Here is a 23674-nt window from a genome sequence, read left to right as displayed (position 1 = left end):
ATGATGCTGGTCAACAGATAATACACAAGCAGCAATCACAATTGTTCCTTACAGCCCAAATTTAACCAAGAGCCTCACATCCAGTTTGCACCACAGGTCTCCAAACCCTCAACAATTTGCAGATGATAATGGCCAGCATTTCTTCCCCTCCCCTAAAGTTTGAGCTAAATTCCAAGATAACTGCCCACTCTAGAGCCATTCAGAACATAGTAAGGCCAGACAGGTCTGTTGCCATACCCACAATCAAATTTTGGATGAAGAAAGATATATTGCAGACTTACTTGGCAATCAGCAGCAATAGCTGGAGTCCAGGGTCTCACAGGCATTATTTATTTATTGATATAAGTCACCCAATCTAATTTATAGGCCTTAAAAGGAGCAATTTATAGGATACAATATGTGCCAGGAAGGAAGCGGAGGGGGAAGATGAAAATGGAGGGGAGGGGAAAAGAAAGAAAAAAAATAAAAGAAGAGAGAAGAGAGAGAGAGAGAGAGAGAGAGAGAAAAGAAAGAGAAAGAAAGAAAGAAAGAAAGAAAGAAAGAAAGAAAGAAAGAAAGAAAGAAAGAAAAAAAGAAAAAAAGAAAGAAAGAAAGAAAGAAAGAAAGAAAGAAAGAAAGAAAGAAAGAAAGAAAGAAAGAAAAAAGAAAGAAAGAAAGAAAAGAAAGAAAGGAGTTGTCACTTATCATGATCTTGACTCCTTTCCTTGTCTTAATTATTGAACACAAGTGTCCACTGAACGATTAACAGCTCGTATAAGGAGGGATTGATTCTTATTTTGGAAGGTCATAAACAGAGACATTATATCCATGTCTTTGGTGTCCCCATCCAGAGAGAAGGTGAAGTTCTGGAGCAAAGTGCTGAAGAACAGAAAGAGCTCCATCTTAGCCAGAGCCTCTCCTGGGCAGGCCCTCTTCCCTGAAATTGCAAACAAGAAAACAAAGCTTATTCAAAGCTGATTAAAGAATAACATGGATCAGGCATGCATATGAATTGGTAATACTATCTGTCCCAGAGGACTGTACCTGCTGAGAATGGCATGAAAGCATCTCTTTTCCTGAACTGGCCCTTTTCATTCAAAAAATGATCTGGGTTGAACTTCTCTGGAGTCTCCCAATGGAGAAGATCACGGTGTACTGAGGAGAGGACTGGCACAACAGCCATGTACTAGAAGAAGGAGGTAAAGAAACAGATGGCATTAATTGGTGCAACTTTGTCCAGAGAATAAAGAGCCTCACTTGTGTCAAATAAAATAGGCCAGCAGGGAGCAATCTGCAAACATTCTGAAATGGAATGAAGGGAGAGAGATTTGGTTTTATTAATTAATTTATTAAATTTGTATACTTCCCATATCCAAAATGACTCTAGGCAATTCACAATGCCATACATAATACATATTAATTCATACTTATTCAAACTGCCTTGAACATGAAGGATCTTTGACTATATAACAGTGAGTGCTTTTTTGTAAAAAACAAAAAGGTGGTGGAACTCACACAGGTCATACAACCCGCCTTGCCTACCCTACAAGCTTTACCTTTGTAGTTGAAAAAAACCCTTCAGTTTTTAATGTATCTAAAAGACTGGGATTTTATTCAAGGTAAGTTAATAATATTAATGTTACCATGCACAAATCCGTTGAAAAAGGGTGCTGGAAATCCATTCTAGTGTGTTCTATGACCAAAAAAGCCCTCATAACAATCATCTATTTTTTTTCCTCTGCAGAATATCTTTATCAGTAATTATTATTGCCACACCTTGGGAATGTTGTAACCATGGAACTTTACATCACAAGTTGTTGCCCGTGGAAAGTTTTCAAGGCTCTCAGGCCCATAACGTTGAACCTCATGGACCACAGCATTTGTGAAAGGCATCTTCAAGCGGTCTTCCATGCTTGGAGTGCGATTTGTACCCACTACCTCATCAATCTCTTGTTGCACCTTAGCTGTGAGAAAAATATATTGAGATGAAATTAACAATCTTTTCCTGTATTGTACTGAGCACCTTCAGTCAGCTACCACTTGAATAGAAACATGTTTTCCAAAGCACGTTCAGAGAAGATACTTCCAGTCAGGAAAATGGCTCTTCCTCAAAGTCATTTCTCAGTGGAGACCATTTCAATTTTTCTAGTGCAAGAAGACTATGTTACGGTTGAAATTATGAAAGCTGGTGATCACAGTTTACACAAGATACTAGCAAAGCTGTACTTGAGTTAGTAATAGTAATAGTAATAGTAGTAAAGTTGGAAGGGACCTTGGAGGTCATCTAGTCCAACCCCCTGCTCAGGCAGGAAACCCTACACCATTTCGGACAAATGGCTGTCCAGTCTCTTCTTAAAAACTTCCAGTGTTGGAGCATTTACTGCTTCTGGAGGCAAGCTGTTCCACTGATTAATTGTTCTCACTGTCAGGAAGTTTCTCCTTAGTTCTAGGTTGCTTCTCTCCTTGATTAGTTTCCACCCGTTGCTTCTTGTCCTGCCTTCAGGTGCTTTGGAAAATAGCTTAATTCCCTCTTCTTTATGGCAGCCCCTGAGATATTGGAATACTGCTATCATGTCCCCCCTTGTCCTTCTCTTCGTTAAACTAGACATACCCAATTCTCGCAACCGTTCCTTATATGTTTTAGCCTCCAGTCCCCTAATCATCTTTGTTGCTCTTCTCTGTACTCTTTCTAGAGTCTCAACATCTTTTTTACATCGTGGTGACCAAAACTGGATGCAGTATTCCAAGTGAGGCCTTACCAAGGCATTGAAGAGTGGTATTAATACTTCACGTGATCTTGATTCTATCCCTCTGTTAATGCAGCCTAGCACTGTGTTGGCCTTTTTGGCAGCTGCAGCACACTGCTGGCTCATATTTAGGTGATTGTCTACTAGGACTCCGAGGTCCTTCTCACAGTTACTACTATTGAGCATGGTGCCACCTATGCTGTACTTGTGCATTTGGTTTTTCTTTCCTAAATGTAGAACCTTGCTTTTTTCACCATTGAATTTCATTTTGTTAGTTAGTGTCCAGTGTTCAAGTCTGTCCAGATCCTTCTGTATCTTAAGCCTGTCTTCTGGAATGTTGGCTATTCCTGCCAGCTTGGTGTGATGAGTTCCCCATGTATCCCTTCATCCAAATCATTGATGAAGATGTTGAAGAGCACTGGGCCCAGAGCAGAGCCCTGGGGCACCCCACTACACACTTCCCTCCATATAGATGCAGTTCCATTGAGGACCACTCGCTGAGTACGGCCGGTCAGCCAGCTACGGATCCATCTGGTGGTGATTCTGTCTACCCCACATTTTTCTATCTTATCAAGTAGTAGGTTGTGATCTACTTTATCAAATGCCTTACTGAAGTCCAAGTAAATTATGTCCACAGCATTCCTCTGATCCACTAATTTTGTCACTTGGTCAAAGAATGCAATAGGATTTGTCTGTCATGATCTATTTTTGACAAACCCATGTTGGCTTTTAGTAATCACTTTGTTTGCCTCTAGGTGTTCGTTGATTCGTTGTTTGATTATCTTTTCCAGGATCTTTCCAGGTATTGAGGCCAGGCTGATAGGTCTGTAATTTCCTGGATTCATTTTTTTTCCTTTTTTGAGGATGGGAACTACATCAGCTCTTTTCCAGTCCTCTGGTAGTTCCCCTGTGTTGCAGGATCCTTGAAAAATATAGTTCAGTGGTTCCGATATCACATCTGCCAGTTCCTTGAGAACTCTGGGGTGTAATCCATCTGGTCTTGAGTTGCCTCAGAAAAGAAAAAATAACCGATGAATGGAAAAATGCTGAAGTGATTCTTATACACAGGAAAAGGGCCCAACATGATTTAAAGAACTATTGCCCAATAAGCCTCCTTTCACACATTGACAAGGTTTTCACCAAGATAATAGCAAAAAGAATATTGAGAACATTAAATGATGCACAGCCAAAGGAGCATGCAGGGTTCAGAAGTGGTTACAGCACAATAGATCACATCCAGGTTGTTCATCAAGGCATTGAAAGGTACAACAAATACACCATGCCTCTGTGCATGGCTTTCATTGACTACAATTTCATTGACTACATCTCAGAATTCCAGCAAGCAATAATTAGGGCATTGCTCAACCAAGGCATAGATACTTCTTACATAAACATACTACAATCAATATATGAAAAACAATGGCGGCAATTTGCCTTAATGATCTTAAAGTGGAAATCAACATAGAACAAGGTGTACGACAAGACAATACAATATCCCTATTCTTTTCTCAGTCTGCCTTTAAGAAGTATTTTGCAAACTAGCCTGGGCAAAAAATGGAATAAAAATCACTGGCGCTTATTTAAATCACTTAAGATTTGCAAATGATATTGTTCTCTTCTCCCAAGATCCAGAAGAGCTACAAATAGACATATGAGAGCTGCACAAAGCAGGAGAACCATTTGGCTTAAAAATAAACCTGAAAAAGAGCCAGGTTATGTTTAATAAATTCACCAAAGAAAGAAAAGAAATATATGTGAAGAAGAATTAGATATAGTAGACCACTGCATATACCTTGGCCAATGGATGTCAATGGAAGGTGATTCAATAAAGGGAATTGATCGACATGTTAAATGTGGTTGGTAGGCACTCAGCAAGCTAAGTATCATTTTTAAGAACAACTTCCTCCTATGCCTGAAGAGAAAAGTTTTTGATCAGTGTATACTACCTGCTCTAACATATGCCAGTGAACCATGAACACTAACCTCACAATTGATACAAAAGCCACAAGTGGCACAAAGAGCCATAGAAAGATACATGCTCGGCATTACAAGACAAGATAGAAAGACCTGCAAGTGGATTAGAGTACAAACGAAAGTATATGATATCATCAAGAAGAGTAAAAGAACTGAAATGGAAATAGGCCAGTCACATAGCAAGAAGAACTGATGGCAGGAGGACCAAGGCAGTCATAGAATGAATCCCACTCGATAAAAAGTGTCCACGAAACAGACCTAAAACAAGATGGATCGACAACATCAGCAAGTTTTGTGGGCCCAATTGGCAGGACTGTATGGGTCTTTGACTGTAATAAACTTGAACTTGAACTTCATCACGCAATGGATAGAGAATGGTAAAAATGATGATGAGAATGAATATTATGTGCCAGCAGAGTACAAACAATTTATTCCCTCAAAAACCTCAAGGTTCATTTCCAAAGAAAGAATGCTTCAGGATACAGCTGCCAATCAATTTTGCGGGGGTATTGTAGATTAAGATTTATAATATTGTCACTGCTTATAGCAGTACGGTTCAAATGTTAAGGATGATATCGTGAGTTAAAAGGATGTGGGTTTATACTGATACAAAAATGATTCTTAAGAAAAGCTATACCATATTAAATTAATCATTCATACTAGGACTCCTTAAAGCAAGTACTCAATTAATTAATTGATCTGCCTTAAGGCTGTATGAAGGAAAAGACTGCTGTTGTTAAAGCGTTCAATCACATCTTGCCTCTTCATGATCTAATGCAGTGGTCCCCAACCTCTCTGGCTCCATGGACCGACAGCAGTAGTGGCGGCAGGAGGGAGAGTTTGGATTTGCATGTGCAACTTAACTCCCATGCATGCTCAAATGAAGCCTCAAGCACTCGTCTCCTGCTTGCATGGCCTGATTCCCAACAATTCTGGTCCAAGGAGACAGGATTGGGGACCCTTGATCTAGTGGATATTATTTTACTAGAACTGTCTTTGTGTAATCTCAAGATTTCATGGAAGCCCAGTTGTTCCAAGGGCATGTTAGTTAAACTGGGAAATAAACAAAACACAGCAAAACATTCTGTAAGAAGATCTTGGCAAACACTTCCCAAAACCTGCCAGGAAAACTGCAGAAATGCAGCTGCAATGAGTTTACTTTACTCAACAGCATCCTTACTTTATTTTTTCCAGGATTATTAGTGGAAGCCCTAAAGCAGGAGTCTTCAAACCTGGCCCTTTTATGATTTGTGGACTTCAGCTCCCAGAATTCCTCAGCTAGAGTGCTTGGCTGAGGAATTCTGGGAGTTGAAGTCCACAAGTCACAAAGGGGCCATGTTTGAAGAGCCCTGCCCTAAAGAGTTGACACCTTTATATATTAGTGGTTATTTCTGTACCTTGAATATGTGGCAATTTAGCCATTGTTAGGAGGCTGCGTAGCAAAGTTCGGCTTGTGGTTATTGTCCCAGCAGTAAAGAGAGTAAGCACAGTAATCACAAGATCATCAAGAGTGTAGATTCCCTCAGATGAGTTCTGCTCCTGAAAAGAAAATAGAAAGGGAAACAGAAGGATGAAAATGGGGTTGATTAAAGTAATTTATGAAACTCTTCATAGTGTTTCTTTCAGTTAAAGGAAACTTAACTGACTAACTTTAGAATATATAGGAGAATTTTTCAATTGTAAAGCATTTATGCAATCACCATTTGATGCAGAGAGGAAACAATTTGCCTGTCTGACCTATCTATCAAATATTTACCCACAAGAAATTACGAGAATTATAGGTTGTTATTTAGAGCTGGACAAAAGCAACTCTTAAGCTGTATGGTGGGAAAACTGGATTAGATCTGAGCACAGAAGCTTGAATGTTATATCTGAGAGACTAATTCTAATAGAAATTGCTCCTGCAAGATGAATTATTATCTTTATATCACCTATTAAGAGTGTAGAAGAGGTGTAAATTAGCATGTAAAGCAAATGTCTATACTTACTCATTTTTAATTATGTCAGGCATAAGAGTACATGTTAATAAATGGCAAATTAAAGTAATAAAAAGGGGGATAAATATTTTCATATTCTTTCATCTTAGATACATATTGGAGATATTTAGACAGTTATGCAGAGATGGTATCTATGCCTACCTTCTCCATTCTATGAAGGAAGCAATCAATATAGTCACACGGGTTCTGGGGATCCAGTGTCTTCTTGTGCAATTCCACTTTCTCACGGATATAATCATAGACTTTTTCTGTCTCAGACTCGATATGTCGTCCCAAAAAGTATTCCATTGTTTTTGGAAAAGTATTGTACACCTGTTGCAGAGTTGACGTTAAACAGTATATGTTTTTAGACCATAATGGTGAAGGCTTAATGCCCCAAATATTCAGAGATTAGCTTTTAGTCTGATATTGTTAATTATCAAACCTCAGCTAGGTGCCAAGACAAAGAAGACAGGTTTGGCAAGAATCTCAGTAAGCTATCTTTAATTTTAGTGTTGAGAAAATATAGTGTCTTAGGAAATACTGCATGGTAGGAATTTTTATTTATAATAAGTTGGTTAAAAAGGAATCTCTTTGACAAGCCTTTCCCCCAGATCTTTCCTCACCTAGCCTGAGTTCCCTGCAGGATATATTCTGTCAAGCCTCACCCCAGCTATCCCATGAAGGGATAATGATGAAAATGATGACAGTTCTTGAAGCAGGGAGGAAAGAGGGACATAAGAATAGGGGAAATGTCTAAAAATGCCATGAGAAGAAGAAAGGTGCCTGTGCATAATTTGATATGATGATTATCAAATTATATATAGTTAAATATGTAGCATTGTACTTTTAAAAATTATTATAATAATATACCTTTCAGTTTGATCACAATATTGATATTCCTCTTATATCACAAACCTAATAGCTCGGGGGATAGTGCTATTGTCATTTCTTAGAACAACATGGAAATAAGTTTGAGAATTAAAGTTAACTTTTCAGTCAAGGGATGAAAAAATTAAGTGAAACATTACAATTAGGAGGAATCAGCCTCTCCAGTGAAATTCCATGTTTGGCTCTCCCTGACTAATTAAGAAATGGGCAAGTCCGAGAAATAAGCAGGTCAGGGCCCACAGCAGTTACGAGAGAATGAAATGATCCCGTGGGAAATAAGCCCAGCCAGGAAAGAAGGTTTGCTGAGAACCAATTTATATTTTGATGGCTCAGTCTTGTTGGATGTCTGGATTTGACTTCTCCTGCTTATCTACAGTAATCTCTACATCTACAGCAATCTCCACATCCCTTATTTGGATATTCGAACACAAAGAGAGACCCACTAGTAAAAATGAGTGTTTATAGCAGGAAGAGCATCAGAGAGGAAAAACATACCAGTCCTAGGAAACCAGTCAGAAATCTTGTTTGAAACTCCACAATCTGCTGGTTCTCTATGAAGGTTTGATCATTGTAATCAAATCGATTGCCAAAGACGACTGTACAGATCACATTAGAAACAGCACTTGCCAAATTTCTTCTTGGGTCAAAAGGCTGCCCTGCAACAAAGGCCACAGACATTAATGGGAGGGATCAAAGAATGGGGATCTTCCTTTCCACAATTCTCACCACAGAACTTCAACAAAAAAAGTGGTTTGGGTCAAAGAAGTTATTCAAAAATTTTATTGGTATTTTTAAATAAATAATATTAAATAGAAGAACCTAGATGTAATTAAATGAAAACATAAACCTTATAACCTCTAGAGGTTTTTTTGAAAACCTTCTTGCTGTCTTCTGTCAAGAATTGTTTTCTCACTTTCTCTGCCCTTTTCTGCTCATGGTGGGTTTTTCCCTCCCTGTTCCTTCCCTTAGAAGTTTCTATTTCCAGTTTTCACTCTCCTGACTGTCTCTCCCTCCACCTTCTAATTTCTTTCTTCTTTCTTTTTTAAAATATAATCCTATTATTTCATTTCTTTCCCCTTCTGATTCCAGAGATTTGTGCATTCATGATTATATTCAAAAGAGGCACAAATCTTTAGATGAATACTATTTATGATAATATGTTTTCCTTTCTAGTTTTAGATTACCTATGTCATTCATCCATAACTTCTTTTTCTGGCTCTTGAATTTGCCTGATATATAATCATGTTCAAATAAATTGTTTAAACAGTTTTTTTTGGCTTCTTTTCCCAGTTTTAACTGAGCACTCTATTCCCTCAGCACTGTCTCCTTCTAATCTATCCAGCTCTTCTTTTTTTTAAAAAAAAAATAATAATATTCCATTCACATTTTTTTCTATTTATTTTTTTTAAATCTCCTTCCAGAAAAGACTTGTCCATGGAACATGATTTTCCAAGATGCTACATCTCCTGGAAAAAAGATAAATTTATATCTGTCAAGCACCAGGCAAATCAGGCGATCCAGGCAGTTGAAATGGGTATAAAGATTTATTGTAAGCTTAAGCTCTCTACAAGAATCTGAACTAATAATGGCCAAAGGAAATTAGCGGGAGATAAGAGTAGAAGGATTCAAGATAGGCTGGATGTAGATCTCTTGTGGGCATGAAGGGACTCATGACTGATGATTTGTTTGATCCCTCCCTTGGGATCAGCCTGGTCATTTCCTACAATAGCCTTAATTCAAATCCACGCCACCTCACAGATCTCCATCACTCATGCAGTTGATTCTTATCCATATTTTCCTTACCTCATTTATTTTACACGCATATATATACCTATCTAAGTTTTTCTTTATTTTGTGCACTTAAGCACAGATGATTTGAGTTTCAGTTTAGAATCTAGTTTTCCTGTAACTTCACATAAAACAACAAACCCTTTCCAGTTTCATATTTTAAAAGATAATAGTCTTCCTGATATGATTCTTCTGTGGGAGAACAGGTCTCAGTTTCTTTAGAGGACCTTTTGTGGCAGCCATTTCCTCCACCAGACAAAGAGCTTCCTCCTGCACCCTCTCAGACATTCTTTTCTTCCCCATCCCAAAATCTCGCAAGGTGGACAGTGTGAACCGTCGCAGCTCCCTCCATTTCTTCTCATCATTTGTAGATATTCCTGAAACAAAAGACACCAAAAGGATCATGATGTTGGTCAATTCTCAGCTTTTGTGGAAGAGCATGTTTCGATATAATATTTCAGGCACTTTTCTTTTTCAAATCTTTGTTTCAATCATAGCTGAAAGAGGCTACTACACTGCAATAAATTATGCATCAGAGAAATGTCCTTCCTCACATTTAAAGTAAACAAGGCTTGATGTTTGAAATACCAGTGAAGCAAACTTCACAGTTGCCATCTTTCCATTCTTGACTGCTGTCATAAGTGTGTTATAGATAGAAAGAAATCCCTACACTAGACATGGAACTCTATACTGAGATGCCGTTTTCAGTAAGCAGAAGAAAATTGGAGTCGTTTTGAGTTGTGGATTTTATTTTATTATTATTATTTGCTGTAGAGGCTTTATTGACAAAAATAAATCACTTCCAATTATGTATGTACTAGCTTGCTTGATTGTGTGCTAACAAGTTACTCTCAACTCTTAGCTACCTTTAGATTTCCTCCAACACAATCTATCCCTAACCTAATTCTTCAGGACTTGTAAGGGTACATTTGTCATCATTTTAACTGAGTTCATTGACGTTGCAAATGGTCCTCCTTTTCCCTTTATTTTTCTCACCATTATAGCCTCCTCTAGAGAGCAAGACTTTTGAACCATACTGTATGTCTGAAGAATGATAATTTCAGTCTGGTCATTTATGCATTCAATGGAAACTCTGACCTGATTTGCTCAATGAGCTATTTGTTTCTTATTTTTGGATGTCCACAATATTCTCAGAGATTTTGTCCAACATCAAAACCATATTCTTTCAATATTCTTTCTCTCCTGTTTATTCAAAGTCCAAATTGCCAAAGTATCCTCTTTGAAGAACGTTTTGTCTGCCTTCCCAAAGGACCAGTTTAAAGGTGAGATTACTTTTTTTTTTTTTGAATGTAAGGAACAACCAGAACAGATTTCAGAAGTGATCAGTTGAAGAGAAATGGTGAAAAAAAGGTGTTCCTCCCTCTTCAAAAAACATGACCAGATCAACCTCTTTACAAAACTTCATTTCAAGTGAAACTTTCATAACTATCAATAATATTAAGAGCATTAAAATAATTTAAAAATACGTATAGAAAATTAAAAAGAGCTACAACGAATAAAGAAATAAAAGCGAATCAACCTTTATTTTGGAACAGTCGTCTGTGAAAGTCCGTATTAGTTCGCCCACCAAATTCTTCTGCTTGATTTATCAAAGCATCTTTTACCACCTCATATCCACAAAGAGCAACCATTGGTTTTGATCCAATCCAGATAGTAAATATAGGTCCATACTTCTCTATAAGCTAAAGGTAAAATTAGATGAAAACCGAGTTAATTAAACGATAAAGCATTTTTTGGTGAAATTATTCTAAAGCATGCTTGAAATATTTCTTAAATTCATAACAGAGAAATCATGTTGAATCTAACCTTTAATAATTCTTAGTATCTACAGGGTTCATCAATTTGATTGGATAAATTGCATGTACTGTATCTCCTAGCTGGTGAGATGATGGGAATGAGATAATCACAATTTTGACTGTATAATACATTTTTGCAAGTAATCTAGTACTACAAAATATATGATAGCAAGTTTTGCTTGTAACCACATATTTTAATGAACTTTGTAACCTCCATTGTGTATTTATCAGACTGTAACTAGGTGACTTTAAATTAAAATTCCTACTGAAGATGCACAAGAGCCCCTAATAAAATTGGACTCTTATAAAAGAAAATCAAACTCCTTAAACTAGGAAAATGTGGATATAACTTTCCAAATAATCACCTGAAAAAGCAAAGAAATACAATAGTTACCTTTTTATAGGATTTTTTTAGAGGTAGTACATCTTGCTGAAAGAGGTTCCCCAGAATAGGCCATGGAGTAGGTCCAGGGGGCAGCTGCACTTTTTTCTTGTACATTTGGAAAGATGAGAAAAGGGTGAAAAGTATACAGAGAAGAAGCAAAACTCCTGCCCATGTCAGCTCCATCCTCTCCTCAGTTGTTTTCCTCTTCAAAAATCCAAAAAGCTGATTAAAGAGACAAGATTGAAAGAAGGAGACCAATTGAATCCCCAATCACATCTAAATTCTTCACTTCCTCTAACCTTTATATACCTCCTTGTTTACATTCAGCTCAAATTATTCTTTCACCTCTATTAGTATAGGAGAGTTACTTATCAACATTCTTATCTTTGGACTGTGGACACCCTGGGCTAAATCCTTAAATAAACAACTCATTTTAAGCACTCTCTCTTATTTGCTGACTATACAATGACTTGTGAAAGAGTAATTAATTAACTTTTGCTACTGAACCCTGTGAAACTTACGTTTTTCTTTTTCTTTCACTGAGTTGTCACAGCCCTGAATTCAATATTATGATCATAAGTAAGTACAATGTTGTCATGACCTTTAACTGGGCAAAATGGTGCATCATGGGGCAATATTTTTTGTGAATGAAGGTGAATATACATGTCCCGGGAGAACATCACCTGTAGTCACATTCAATGTTTGGATGAGCCATATTGTAATTGTTATGTCCTGGGCCTGCTGAGTGACTCAGCAGGTGTAGGAAGCTGCAGAGATGCCCGGGCAGACCACGTGAATGCCTGGGACCATACAGGCTGTCTCCAGCCTATTGCGCATGCGCAAGGTGGGAGAAATATGTTGCATTGATTGGTTGACACTGTCCCTGAAAAGGGTTATAAAAGGAATCCGTGCCATTTTGTTTTGGTTCTGTTGGTGATTAAATAAAAAGAAGACTGTTGTTACTCCTGCCTCGTCTCAATGCCTTTACGATTGAAACAGAACAGTAATGACAGCCAAAAAGACTTTGTTACCTGTAATTGATCTGGCCACAGTGGCACATACCTTGATTCAAGGTTGACTCAGCCTTCCATCCTTCCGAGGTCGGTAAAATGAGGACCCAATCAATCAATCTGTTTATTACAGCCATAAGGCCAGACATAATCAAAATATAACAACAGTGACAATTTTACTTCCATATTTATAGAATATAAAACCATCAAACAATCAATGTAATATAATCCGAAATTCTCAAAATAAAGCATCATATTAATTTTTTTCAGACCTTGATAACGGTGCGACATATTGTGCAAATAGTGGCACAAAATTGGCCAACCTGAATTGATATTTTCGGATCCTTATCCCAAAGTGGCAACTTTAGATAAAATTCATATCCCCTTCCTGGAAACTTCTTCAATATTGGATATATAAGAATCTGTCTAGAGTATTTATATAAGCAACAATGAAGCAGCATATGGCTTAGGGTTTCTATAGAGTCATCACCACATGGACACAACCGAAGGTGCATAGGAATGCCCTTAAACCGTCCAAAAAGGACTGCCGAGGGCAACACATCCAGCCCTGGCTAAGGTGAAAGCTTTACAAAATTTCAAAATTCTAATGGAAAATATATAAGAAGATGGGGAGAAACCTTCTGTAAGCAAGTGACAAATATTGGAATGTGCCACCTTACTTAAGTTTGTTTGGAGATCAATATCCCAGATACGTTGATTCAAGGCAGTTCTAGCATTATCAAATCCTAATGAACACAGACTTTTCATAGAGAAGCCCAGCGATTTAATTTTATCTAGTGCTTTTTTTTTCCCACGACGATTTAAAATGATCTATAAATACGAACGGGGCTAACCCTACAGCCATCAAATTAACTTTAGCCAAAAGGTAAGAAGAAAGAACCATTCTCTAGCTTCCAATGAAACTAAACCTACTTCCACCTGTAGGATGGCATTTTTAACACTTTTAGGTACCATCAGTATGGCTCTAATAAACTTATGTTGAATAATTTCAATAGCATTAAGCTTTGCAAATGAACATAATTGCGAGCCATAGAGGAGCTGAGGGAATGCCTTAGCTTGGAAAAACTTACAAGCTGCCGGGATGTAGTAAGCTCCTTTAGGACAGCGGTTCTCAACCTGTGCATCACGACCCCATTTGGGGTCAAACGACCATTTCACGGGGGTTGCCAAACAACGCAGTCCGCCATTTTTTCCCCCTTTTCCTTAGCTGTGCTACTCCCTTTTATTCTATTGGCTTTTGAAAGCCAATAGAATAGACTCTCTTGAATAGAGTCTAATTCTATTGGCTTTCAAAAGCCAATAGGAATTGTCCAGGCTGTCTCTGCCCTGCTGAGCCCACCAAAAGTTCCATTCTGCAAACGGTGCTGCAAGTTGTCTGCAGCAAAGGCGAGCTGTCTGAAAGTTTCCACCCCTCCCTGCTGAGCAATTACTAAAAATGTAAGTAAAAGAGGGCCAGGGGTGGGAGGTGGGAGGCCGGCGGGTACAGGGAGGGTTGCTGGCATGCGTGGGGCCCTTGGTGGTCTCCCTTGGTGGTCTCCCTGCGCCATCACTGCCCCTTGCCAGCTATGCCTCGACCAGTGCAGGGGGCGACACCATGCATGCACGGCGCTCCCGGGCAGGGAAAGTCCTCGACTTTTGACCGGTTGGGTAGTCCTCAACTTACGACCAGTTGGGGGTCACGGCATTAAAAAGGTTGAGAACCACTGCTTTAGAATGATAAAATTTTATGATAGCTGATGAGGTGCACTGTGCAACACTTGCCAAATAAAGAAAGTGAGTATGCCAGGATAGGGAGTCATGGAACTGCACTCCAAGATATTTATAGGTACTCACCTATTCAATTGGAGTCCCATCAGTTTGTTATTTATGGATCTTATGATGGTAAGAGGCAAATAGTAAAACTTTAGTTTTTTCAAAATTTATTAATATTTTGTTTTCTATGCAAAATAAGGCTAGTGCCCTAAGTGCTTTTCTCATTCCCCCTCCGGATGCGTTACCTGATTTCAACTGGGCAATATGGATACTGGAGGCCAATCCGGGAAGTCATTACAAGGGGCGATCACTTCTGAAATTACAGCAGGAATCCGCTTAAAGATGTTTTTAAAATGATCCTCCCATTTGTCAGCAGATATTTGTGAAATAGGGCCAAAACTTCTATTTGTAAAAGGCTGATTTATTAAATGCCAGAACAAAGTAGAATTTTTGAGCTTTGCTGCTGAAATTAGATTACTCCAATTTTCTTTTATAGCCTGTTGTTTCTTTATCTTTAAGAGATTTTTATAATTTTTTTGTGGTCTTGTGTAATTTAGAAACATTCGCCGAATTTTCCTGGCGAAAGGAAATTATTGCATTTAAGAGAGCTTTTTTTTGCTTTAATGCAATCACTATCATACCAAGATTTAGATCTTTTCTGCACATGCACACAATAAGCTGTTGTAAATCTTGTCGGGGGGGGAGGGGTTGGAGATTAGTGGTAATTGATTGATACAACGAAAATGCTTGTTCATATGAATCAGATGACCAAATTTGAACATGCATATGAAGCAGGGGCTCTGAGGTCAACATTTCAGCCATAGTTTTGGCCAGTTCTTGAGACCATTTAATTTTTACTTGCCCCTTTATTGTAATATCGATGGGGCAATGTGCCACTTCTAATAATTCAAAATTTGTCTTAGCCTTAAATGGACAGATTAATGGAAAGTGGTCACTATCAAGGCGCGTTCCAATATAAAAGTAAACTATATGTTGTACAAAGTTCCAAGAGATCATAATGTAATCAAGTACACTGGCTCCCTTAGGACCCCAGAATGTGAACTCTCTGTTTAAATCACCTCTAACAGAGCCATTAAATAAGATCAAATCTAAACTATCCACAAATTGAGCCAGACGAAATCCTGCACTATTACATTTCTGATCTTTAGATTGTCTGGCTGCTATGAGGCCTACATCAATTTTAGGGGGCACTGGCCACTTAAAATATGTTTGTAGGGAAGCATCAGATTTGCCAATGCGTGCGTTAAAATCCCCAGCTATTATTATAATTGAGTCTGGGTAATGCCATGATAGCAAATTTACATAGGGATCAAACTGATCCTACAGTTTGTTTATTTCTCTATGCCCACAAAATGGAGGGAAATAGGCATTAACCAATAATACAGTGCTAACTCCATATTTGAGCAAGACTCAAGCATAGATACTGAAACACTGAGTTTAACAGATACCATAGATCTGACGGTCTGTCCTTTTTTATGCATTCAGAGTAAAGGGAATATAACAAAAATTGTGTCATTCTCGTTTGTTGATTAGGGCTAGATTCCAGAGGGCTGGTAGGCGATAGGTGTCTTCACACTTATTCATGTTGTGGGGGTGTTTTTCTATTTTGATGGCTTTCATAATTATTCTCTTGTTGTGGTGTTCAGTTTTGGAGATTAGTTTGGTTCTTTCAAAATCAATTTCATGTCCTGTAGCTTTAAGGTGATGGAAGAGGGAGGAAGTTTTTTCTTCCTTTCTGGCTGCACTCTTGTGTTCTGTGATTCGTGCATTTATTCTCCTATTAGTTTGTCCAATGTATGTGGCTGGGCAGATTTTGCATGGTATTTCATAGACTCCTTGGTTTTCTAGCTGGATTATGTCTTTGGGGTTTCTTAAGATGTTGGCTATTTTTTGGTTGGTGCCGAAGGCTGTCTTGATATTGTGTTTGTGGAGAATTTTGCTGTTTTTATCTGTGGTGCCTTTGATGTAGGGGAGGAGGGCAGGAGAAAACCCGAATAAACAAAGACCTACATATATAGTAGGCAAAGAATCTTTCTTCCAATATTGTCCAACCAATAACCTTGCCGCCGTAATAAGATTCAACATTAAAATAGTTTCTTTAACATCACAATCTACAATAGTAACTAATAAGAATAATTGTGGTGAAAACTTTATCTTTCTATTAAAAATCTTCTGAATGTTCCACTAAATGTTAATCCAAAAGGCTTTTATGTTTTTACACGTCCATCAAATGTGGTAATAAGTTGCATCCAAGCATCCACATCTCCAACACTTAGGTTGTAAATTAGGATACATAATATCCTAATTTACAGCAAAAATATCCTAAGTTTGCAAAGTTTTGATTGTTGAAGTATTCTAGAATGTTGTGACTTAATGTGTGTCTCCTGGAGACAAATTATATCCATTTTTAGCTTTTGTAGTCTATGAAATATTTTACTCCTTTTTGATGGGGAGTTAAGACCATTTATATTTATTGAAAGAATTCCAATTTCCTCCATAGTTTCAGTTGTGTCAAGATCTCAATTTTCTAGAAGAACTTATCTGCCTCTGATCTTTAGGCCTCACATCTTCCTCTGATTGAAACTTTTTAGGCGCTTCTTTCTCTGTTTGTTTCAATGTTCCTGCAGTCGTTTCCTCTGGTTTGTTAGGTTCCGCCTCACCTCTCTCCAAGATTATTAAAAAAGTCCTCTGTTGATCCTTCTGGGATCAACCATCTGAAGTTCAGTCCTTTACTGATCAATTTCCTCGTTAAGAATTGGTATTCTCTTCGAGCTTCTCTAATTCTTCTTGGGATCTGTTTGAGAACTACCAAATCTTTATCTTTGTATTTCAGAGGTTGGTCCCTCATAGTCTCAGGATCACATCCCATACTGCTCTTTTGCTGAATCTAATATGAACTTCCCTAGGCACTCTATTTCTTCTTGCATAATTTGAATTCACTCTAAAGACTTGATCAACTTCTCTATTGATTTGATCCCTTTCCATTCTGAGCAAGTCCGCCAATAACTCAGTCATCAATAGTAACAAGTTGTCATCACTCTCTTCTACCACATTTTGGAATCTTAGAAAGTATGATGCACGTTCAAACTCCATCCTTGCCATATTTTCTTCCAGCTCCGCATTAGATTGCACCAATCTTTGATTTTCATCTTGCAGAGCCTCTAATTTCTGGTCTACTACTACTGACTTGTCTTCAATATTTTGCATTTGTTGACTTCCGGTGGTGACGGCCATGGCGATGGCGGCTTTCTTCAGCCGTCCGCCCTGGGATGTGTCAAAGCCACCTGAGACAGCGAGCAACAGCTGTCTCGCAGCTTGGAAACTCTCTCCCCGGGCGAAGGGGAGGAGGTGAGCTTTCCTCAGATAGTGGTAGAGCTCCCTGAGGCCCCAATGTTTTCTTTTTTGGTGGTCAGAGGGTGAGCTCCCACGGAGTCTGATTTTTCCAGGGCAAAGCTAGACACTGCTTCCACATCTGCGCTTAAAATGAACTTGTGAGTAAATTTTAAAGCAGAAAGAGCTGACCAGGAGAGACTAAAATGGGGATTATTTCGGACTTTAACTCTGGAAAAGAACTTATCTTCTCCTTCTTTTAAAGAAGAGTGGTGAAAAATGGTGCTGAGATGTTGATTCATTGAGTGAAAGGACCGGAACTTCTACTTGGAACAATGTAACAGATTTTGTGTTTGTATAAATTGCAAGAAACTTCTTTTTTTCTTTTAAGGGGGCTTTTGTCTTTTTTCCCCTTCTCCTTTTTTCTTTGGGGGGGGGTATTTGTTGATTTTATAAGATTTTAGCAGACTTTTTATAAGTGGTCTTAAAAATAAAATGGCTTCAAAGCGTCTCGGAGCTTCTGTTGCTTCTAAAGCCTCGATCTTCCCAGTAATGCAGACAGCTCAGCAAGCTAAGTCTAAGTTTCCACCACCTTCTCCATTGTCTCCAGCATCTATACTTAAAGATTTACAGGATGCCTTGGAAAAAAAGGCATGACAGGTTAAAGAAGAGATGGAGATTTTTATTGAAAATAAATTAATGAAATTGACAGAGGACATAGCATTTGCGTTTCAAAAGTTTGTTGGTCATATAGATCTTCTGGATGAGCATTTATTTATTTATTTATGAGACTTATATACCGCTTTAAGTGCAAGCACACTCTAAGCGGTGTACACCAGTAAGCAATGTATATATATATATATATATTTACATTGCTCCCAACAATCTGGGTCCTCGTTTTACCTACCTCGGAAGGATGGAAGGCTGAGTCAACCTTGAGCCGGTGTGATTTGAACTGCTGACCTGCTGAACACAGTCAGCTAAAGTGGCCTGCAGTACTGCACTCTAACTGCTGCGCCACCTCAGCTCAGCATATTGATGATGTTGTGGAAAATTTTGAAAAACTGGAAGATCGAATTGACAAAGTGGAAAATAATGTGGAAATAATACAGGATGAAGTTATTATGTTACAATACAAAAACATGGAATTTGCTTTAAGAATAAGGGGAATGAAGGAAAATATTCAAGAGGATTTGAGACAAGTGGTGGTAAAAGATATAGCTCTTATTTTAGGAGCTGAGCCTGAAGAAATATTGAGAGAGACGGAAAAAGTTTTTAGGGTTAATTCTAGGGTTGCGAGACAAAGGAATTTGCCACGAGATGTGGTTATCTATTTTTCTAGGACAGTGGTTCTCAACCTGTGGGTCGGGACTCCATTTGGGGTCGAACGACCATTTCACGGGGGTCGCCAAAAAAACACAGTCTGCCATTTTTTCCCCTTTTCCTTAGCTGTGCCACTCCCTTTTATTCTATTGGCTTTTGAAAACCAATAAGTGCAACATATTTTTCCCGCCTTGTGCATGTGCATTAGGCTGGAGACAGCCTGTCTGGCCGAAGCAGCCTCATGGTCTGCCTGGGACTCTCTGCACCTGTTGTGTCAATCACAGCCCAGGACATAACAAAAGTGGTTTCCATTCTTTTAATCAGGAGACAGATTCGCTGTTTAAGAGACTTCAATTGATTGAGGCTATAACTGACTTGGGTGATTTGCAAACTCATAATCTGGTAAATCGCCAAGATTGGGCCTCTGCCCTGCTACTACAGAGCCCAGGAAAAGCTCAGGTGGAGGAAATATATACCATAGCTTACTAGAATCTGAAGTGTTTGCCAAAATTCCACATATTTCTTTTTTCCTGTTGGTAAAGTGCCTGTGAATAGTTTAATGCCAAAATTCAAAGAGATACTAAAAAAGTGAATTTACAAGTAAGGGATGAAAAAATTCCTAAATGTAATTGAATAATTTAACTTAGCCACAGGTAGTTCTTTAGTGTTATTAGGATTAATTATGTAATCATGCAATGTAAGATGAAGGAGCCCTGGTGGCGCAGTGGTTAAAGTGCAGTATTGCACTATAGCCTACAGTTGATCCTGATGGGGCTCAAGGCTGAATCAATCTTTCATCCTTCCAAGGTCAGTAAAATGAGGACGCAGATTGGTGGGGCAATATATAAATAATGCTCTACATTGTAAACAACCCAGAGAGTGTTGTAAAGCACTATGGGTGCTTTACAATGCCTAAATGCTTTTGCTATTGCTATGAAGCTGCTAGGCTGATTTTTACTGCCCTAAAAAGACAAATCAGGAGAGGTTTGCATAATTGTAGCCATGCATGGAACTCCCATGTGGAGAGCCTTGTCCCATAAAGCAGGTCCCTATACTGTAATTGGACTATTTGAATTCATCTATACCCCCTAAGGCAAGACTTGGACTGTCCCTTATTTGAGCTGCAAAGGCATTTAATACTTTCCCATTTCTTAATAATTTCCCAGAATGAGATTCTGCAAAGCTGGAAGGGTATATAAGAATGTTTATTTTTTTTTCTTGTTTCAAATAGAGTCTAACTATCCATTGAGGCTCTATTAAATATTGCTGAACCTTGTTTCCACCGTCCCTTTCACCCTTATTAGAGGCCATATTAAGGACAAAGTTGAAACCCAGTAAACATGCTTTCATGACCCAGTTAGGATTTTTAAAGGTAAAACACACAGGTAAAATGTAAAAAAAAAAAATCACACACCTTAAAGTTTTTCTCACTGGCCTGCATGGAGTCTACAATGCTGGAATGTTTTTTTGTGCCAGGCAGATGATGGGATTACTGACAGAGCCTGAAATGCAAATTTGTCTTGGAGGCAGCACAGCGGATTAGGCAATAACAGCTGAGAAAGCAAAAATGTCCTTTTTCCTAGGGCTAAGAGAGAATGTCATCAGACTGGCTTTCATGGCTAAAGTAAGGCTTGAACCCCCATTCTTTTACTTTCTAGTCTGGTGCCTTAATCTCTAAACCAAACTGGCCCTTTTATAAAAGCTTGCTTTTTCCTTGATTCCAAGGAAAAGGAAAACAGATTTAGTTTACACATTTTAGCAATAACTTCTCACCCCTTGCAATACTAAGGATTCCAAATGCATTATTAATGATAAATCCAGATTAAAATGCAAAAATCACTCTAATGTTGCCATACAATATATGCTAACGTCAAATCTTCTGAACCATATCTTAAACTGACCATAAACTTTTTCTTGCTTCTTACATCCTATCTAGACCAGTCTTTTAATTCCTTCTAAAGCTGGCATTCATTTCTCAAAATCCCCTTTCTACAAACAGTTGCAAAGTATTAACTTCCCTACAAGCAAAGCATATACAATTATGAAAATCAAAGCTGTAAGCATGGCAGCTGTGCTTATCTCTACATGCCACTCATCTCTTACAATTCACTGTACAAATACAAAGATCTTGTGCCCTTCTAACTAATTCTTAATTGTGCAAGTGTCTCTGTTTTTAGCAAAAAGGTTGAAACTGCTTCTCCTTTTAACAAGGAAACCCTTATTGTTTTTAAGGAGGGGAAAAAAAGGAAGGTATAAGATTTCCCCACTCCCCTCCCCCCACTGCTTTCCTTCTTCTCTGCATGTATTTGGAACATGTTTAAACTTTAATGATTATTAATTTTAAAATGGAAATATTAAATTAATTATGTCTAGATTATCTAGCTCAAAACTCAGCATGTGTTAATTAAACTTTTTTTTTTTTTTAAAGGGAGGCACTCCTTTGTGAGCAGAAGGATTTAGGGTGATAACAGGCATGTCTCTAGCTAGAGTTGATTGCCCATAACTGCACAGCTGGGGAAGAACCACCTGCCTCCTGTCACAGGCCACAGGCTGCACCCTCAGGACCTTTTCTAAATGCACACTGTGGTGGCACCTAGCAACCCACACTACTGCAGTTCAGCCAAAGCTTGGGGAGGAGTTCTTGCAAAGTTGGAATTTTATGGAACTTTATGGAGTTTTTTTCCAAGTAAGGCCTCAGCCAGATGGCCCACCAAATCCTCAGTGAAAAACCCAAGCTTCCTCTGACACCCAAAGAGTCCATCAGGCACCTTAGATGGCTGGGTTAAAAACCCTGTCTCCCTGACCTCCGGTGATGACGGCCGTGGCGATGGCGGCTTTCTTCAGCCGTCCGCCCTGGGATGTGTCAAAGCCAGCTGAGACAGCGAGCAACAGCTGTCTCGCGGCTTGGAGCCTCTCTCCCCAGGCAAAGGGGAGGAGGTGAGCTTTCCTCAGATAGCGGTAGAGCTCCTAAGGCCCCAAGGTTTTCTTTTTTGGTGGTCAGAGGGTGAGAGCTCCCACGGAATCTGGGGTGTTCTCCACATTCCAGGATGCCTTTGCCCTGATTTTTCCAGGGCAAAGCTAGACGCTGCTTCCACATCTGCGCTTAAAATGAACTTGTGAGTAAATTTTAAAGCAGACAGAGCTGACCAGGAGAGACTAAAATGGGGATTATTTCGGATTTTAACTCTGGAAAAGAACTTATCTTCTCCTTCTTTTAATTAAGAGTGGTGAAAAATGGCACTGAGGTATTGATTCATTGAGTGAAAGGACCAGAACTTCTACTTGGAACAATGTAACAGATTTTGTATTTGTATAAATTGCAAGAATCTTCTTTTTTTCTTTTAAGGGGGCTTTTGTCTTTTTTCCCCTTCTCCTTTTTTCTTTTTTTTGGGGGGGGGGGGTTATTTGTTGATTTTATAAGATTTTAGCAGACTTTTTATAAGTGGTCTTAACCTTGGAAATTTTGCTGATCAAAATTCGTGAATCACCTAATATAAAAGGAATAGAAATCAATAAAAATGATTATAAATTAAGGGCCTTTGCAGATGATTTGGTTGTTACTTTGTCTCAACCAACTTATTCTGTAATGGAGTTGTTACAATTGATAAATCAGTTTGGACAAGTTTCAGGTTTCAAGATCAATAATAATAAGACTAAAATATTGTCAAAAAATCATGACCAACTTGGATAAGGAGATTTTAGTTAGACTGACAGGTTTCGAGGTTGTTAATAAGGTAAAATATTTGGGGGTTATCTTATCTGCTTCCAATGCAAAACTGTATAAAAATAATTATGAAAGGCTGTGGTTTAAAATACAAAAGGATTTAGAGAATTGGAAAAAGCTGCAATTGTCTCTATTGGGGAGAATAGCAGCGATTAAAATGAATGTCTTGCCAAAGTTTCTTTTTCTATTTCAAATGATACCTATTTTAAAAAAAGAAGCAAACCTAGATGAATGGCAGAAAGGTATCAATACATTTATCTGGGCAGGGAAAAAACCAAGAGTAAAACTTAAAATTATACAAGATATACGAGAGAGAGGTGGACTCAAGGTACCGAATTTGAAATTGTATTATGATGCTGTGGTTTTAACATTAATTAGTGATTGGGTTAATTTAACAAATGTAGATATACTCCTTTTGGAGGGGTGGGATTTATTATTTGGATGGCATGCCTATTTAATTTATAATAAAAAAGTTGATAGGGTTTTTAAGTATCATATTTTAAGAACTTCTTTACTTCGGGTTTGGAAGAAATATTATAGAATTGATTCAAGAATTCCATTATGGGCTATTCCATGGCATGCAATAGAAGGAATACAGAAAGGAGTTAAGATGGATAGTATTTCTTATATACAATTACTTAAGTGGGATGGTAAAAATTGGCAATTAAAATCTATAGATGAATTAGCACAAGAAAATATTAACTATTCATGGTTTCAGTATAGACAATTATTGGAAAGGTGGAAGATAGATTATAAAGTGGGTTTGCTTAGAGAGGATGAGAACTTGCTAAAACAAATTAGAGATCAAAGTCGAACCCACATAAAAAGAATTTATGGTGTATTAGTGGAATTGGATTCAGAAGCAGAATTAGTTAAAGATTGTATGGTTAGATGGGCTCAAAATTTTGATGAACCGATTTTATTAGATACATGGGA

The 23674-nt window shown here is 38.2% G+C and overlaps 1 protein-coding gene across 2 annotated transcripts; it reads right to left on the bottom strand.

The window, feature by feature from the left end:
• Positions 1-549: 549 nt before the first annotated feature.
• Positions 550-22116, bottom strand: LOC120296912 (cytochrome P450 2C5-like). 2 transcript variants are annotated; one of them, XM_039318959.1, is made up of 12 exons: positions 20429-22115; positions 14586-14653; positions 12620-12687; positions 11567-11779; positions 10896-11058; positions 9583-9732; positions 8063-8223; positions 6839-7009; positions 6098-6239; positions 1756-1943; positions 1024-1165; positions 550-916 (listed from the first exon to the last, which is right to left on the bottom strand). In XM_039318959.1, exons 4-12 carry the CDS (start codon positions 11738-11740, stop codon positions 714-716), a joined length of 1494 nt encoding a protein of 497 aa, XP_039174893.1. In that variant the 5' UTR covers positions 11741-11779; positions 12620-12687; positions 14586-14653; positions 20429-22115; the 3' UTR covers positions 550-713. The 2 variants fall into 2 exon arrangements, with proteins under 2 accessions (XP_039174893.1, XP_039174892.1); XM_039318958.1 differs by lacking the exons at positions 12620-12687; positions 14586-14653 and having other exon boundaries at positions 20429-22116.
• Between the last annotated feature and the right edge of the window lie 1558 nt (positions 22117-23674).

This window comes from Crotalus tigris, unplaced genomic scaffold (genome assembly GCF_016545835.1).
Source record: "Crotalus tigris isolate CLP2741 ecotype Arizona unplaced genomic scaffold, ASM1654583v1 scf7180000021763.139304, whole genome shotgun sequence".
NCBI classification, from domain to species: Eukaryota; Metazoa; Chordata; class Lepidosauria; order Squamata; family Viperidae; genus Crotalus; species Crotalus tigris.
Note: the sequence above shows the minus strand (reverse complement) of the source record. Positions and strands in the feature narration are given on the sequence as shown.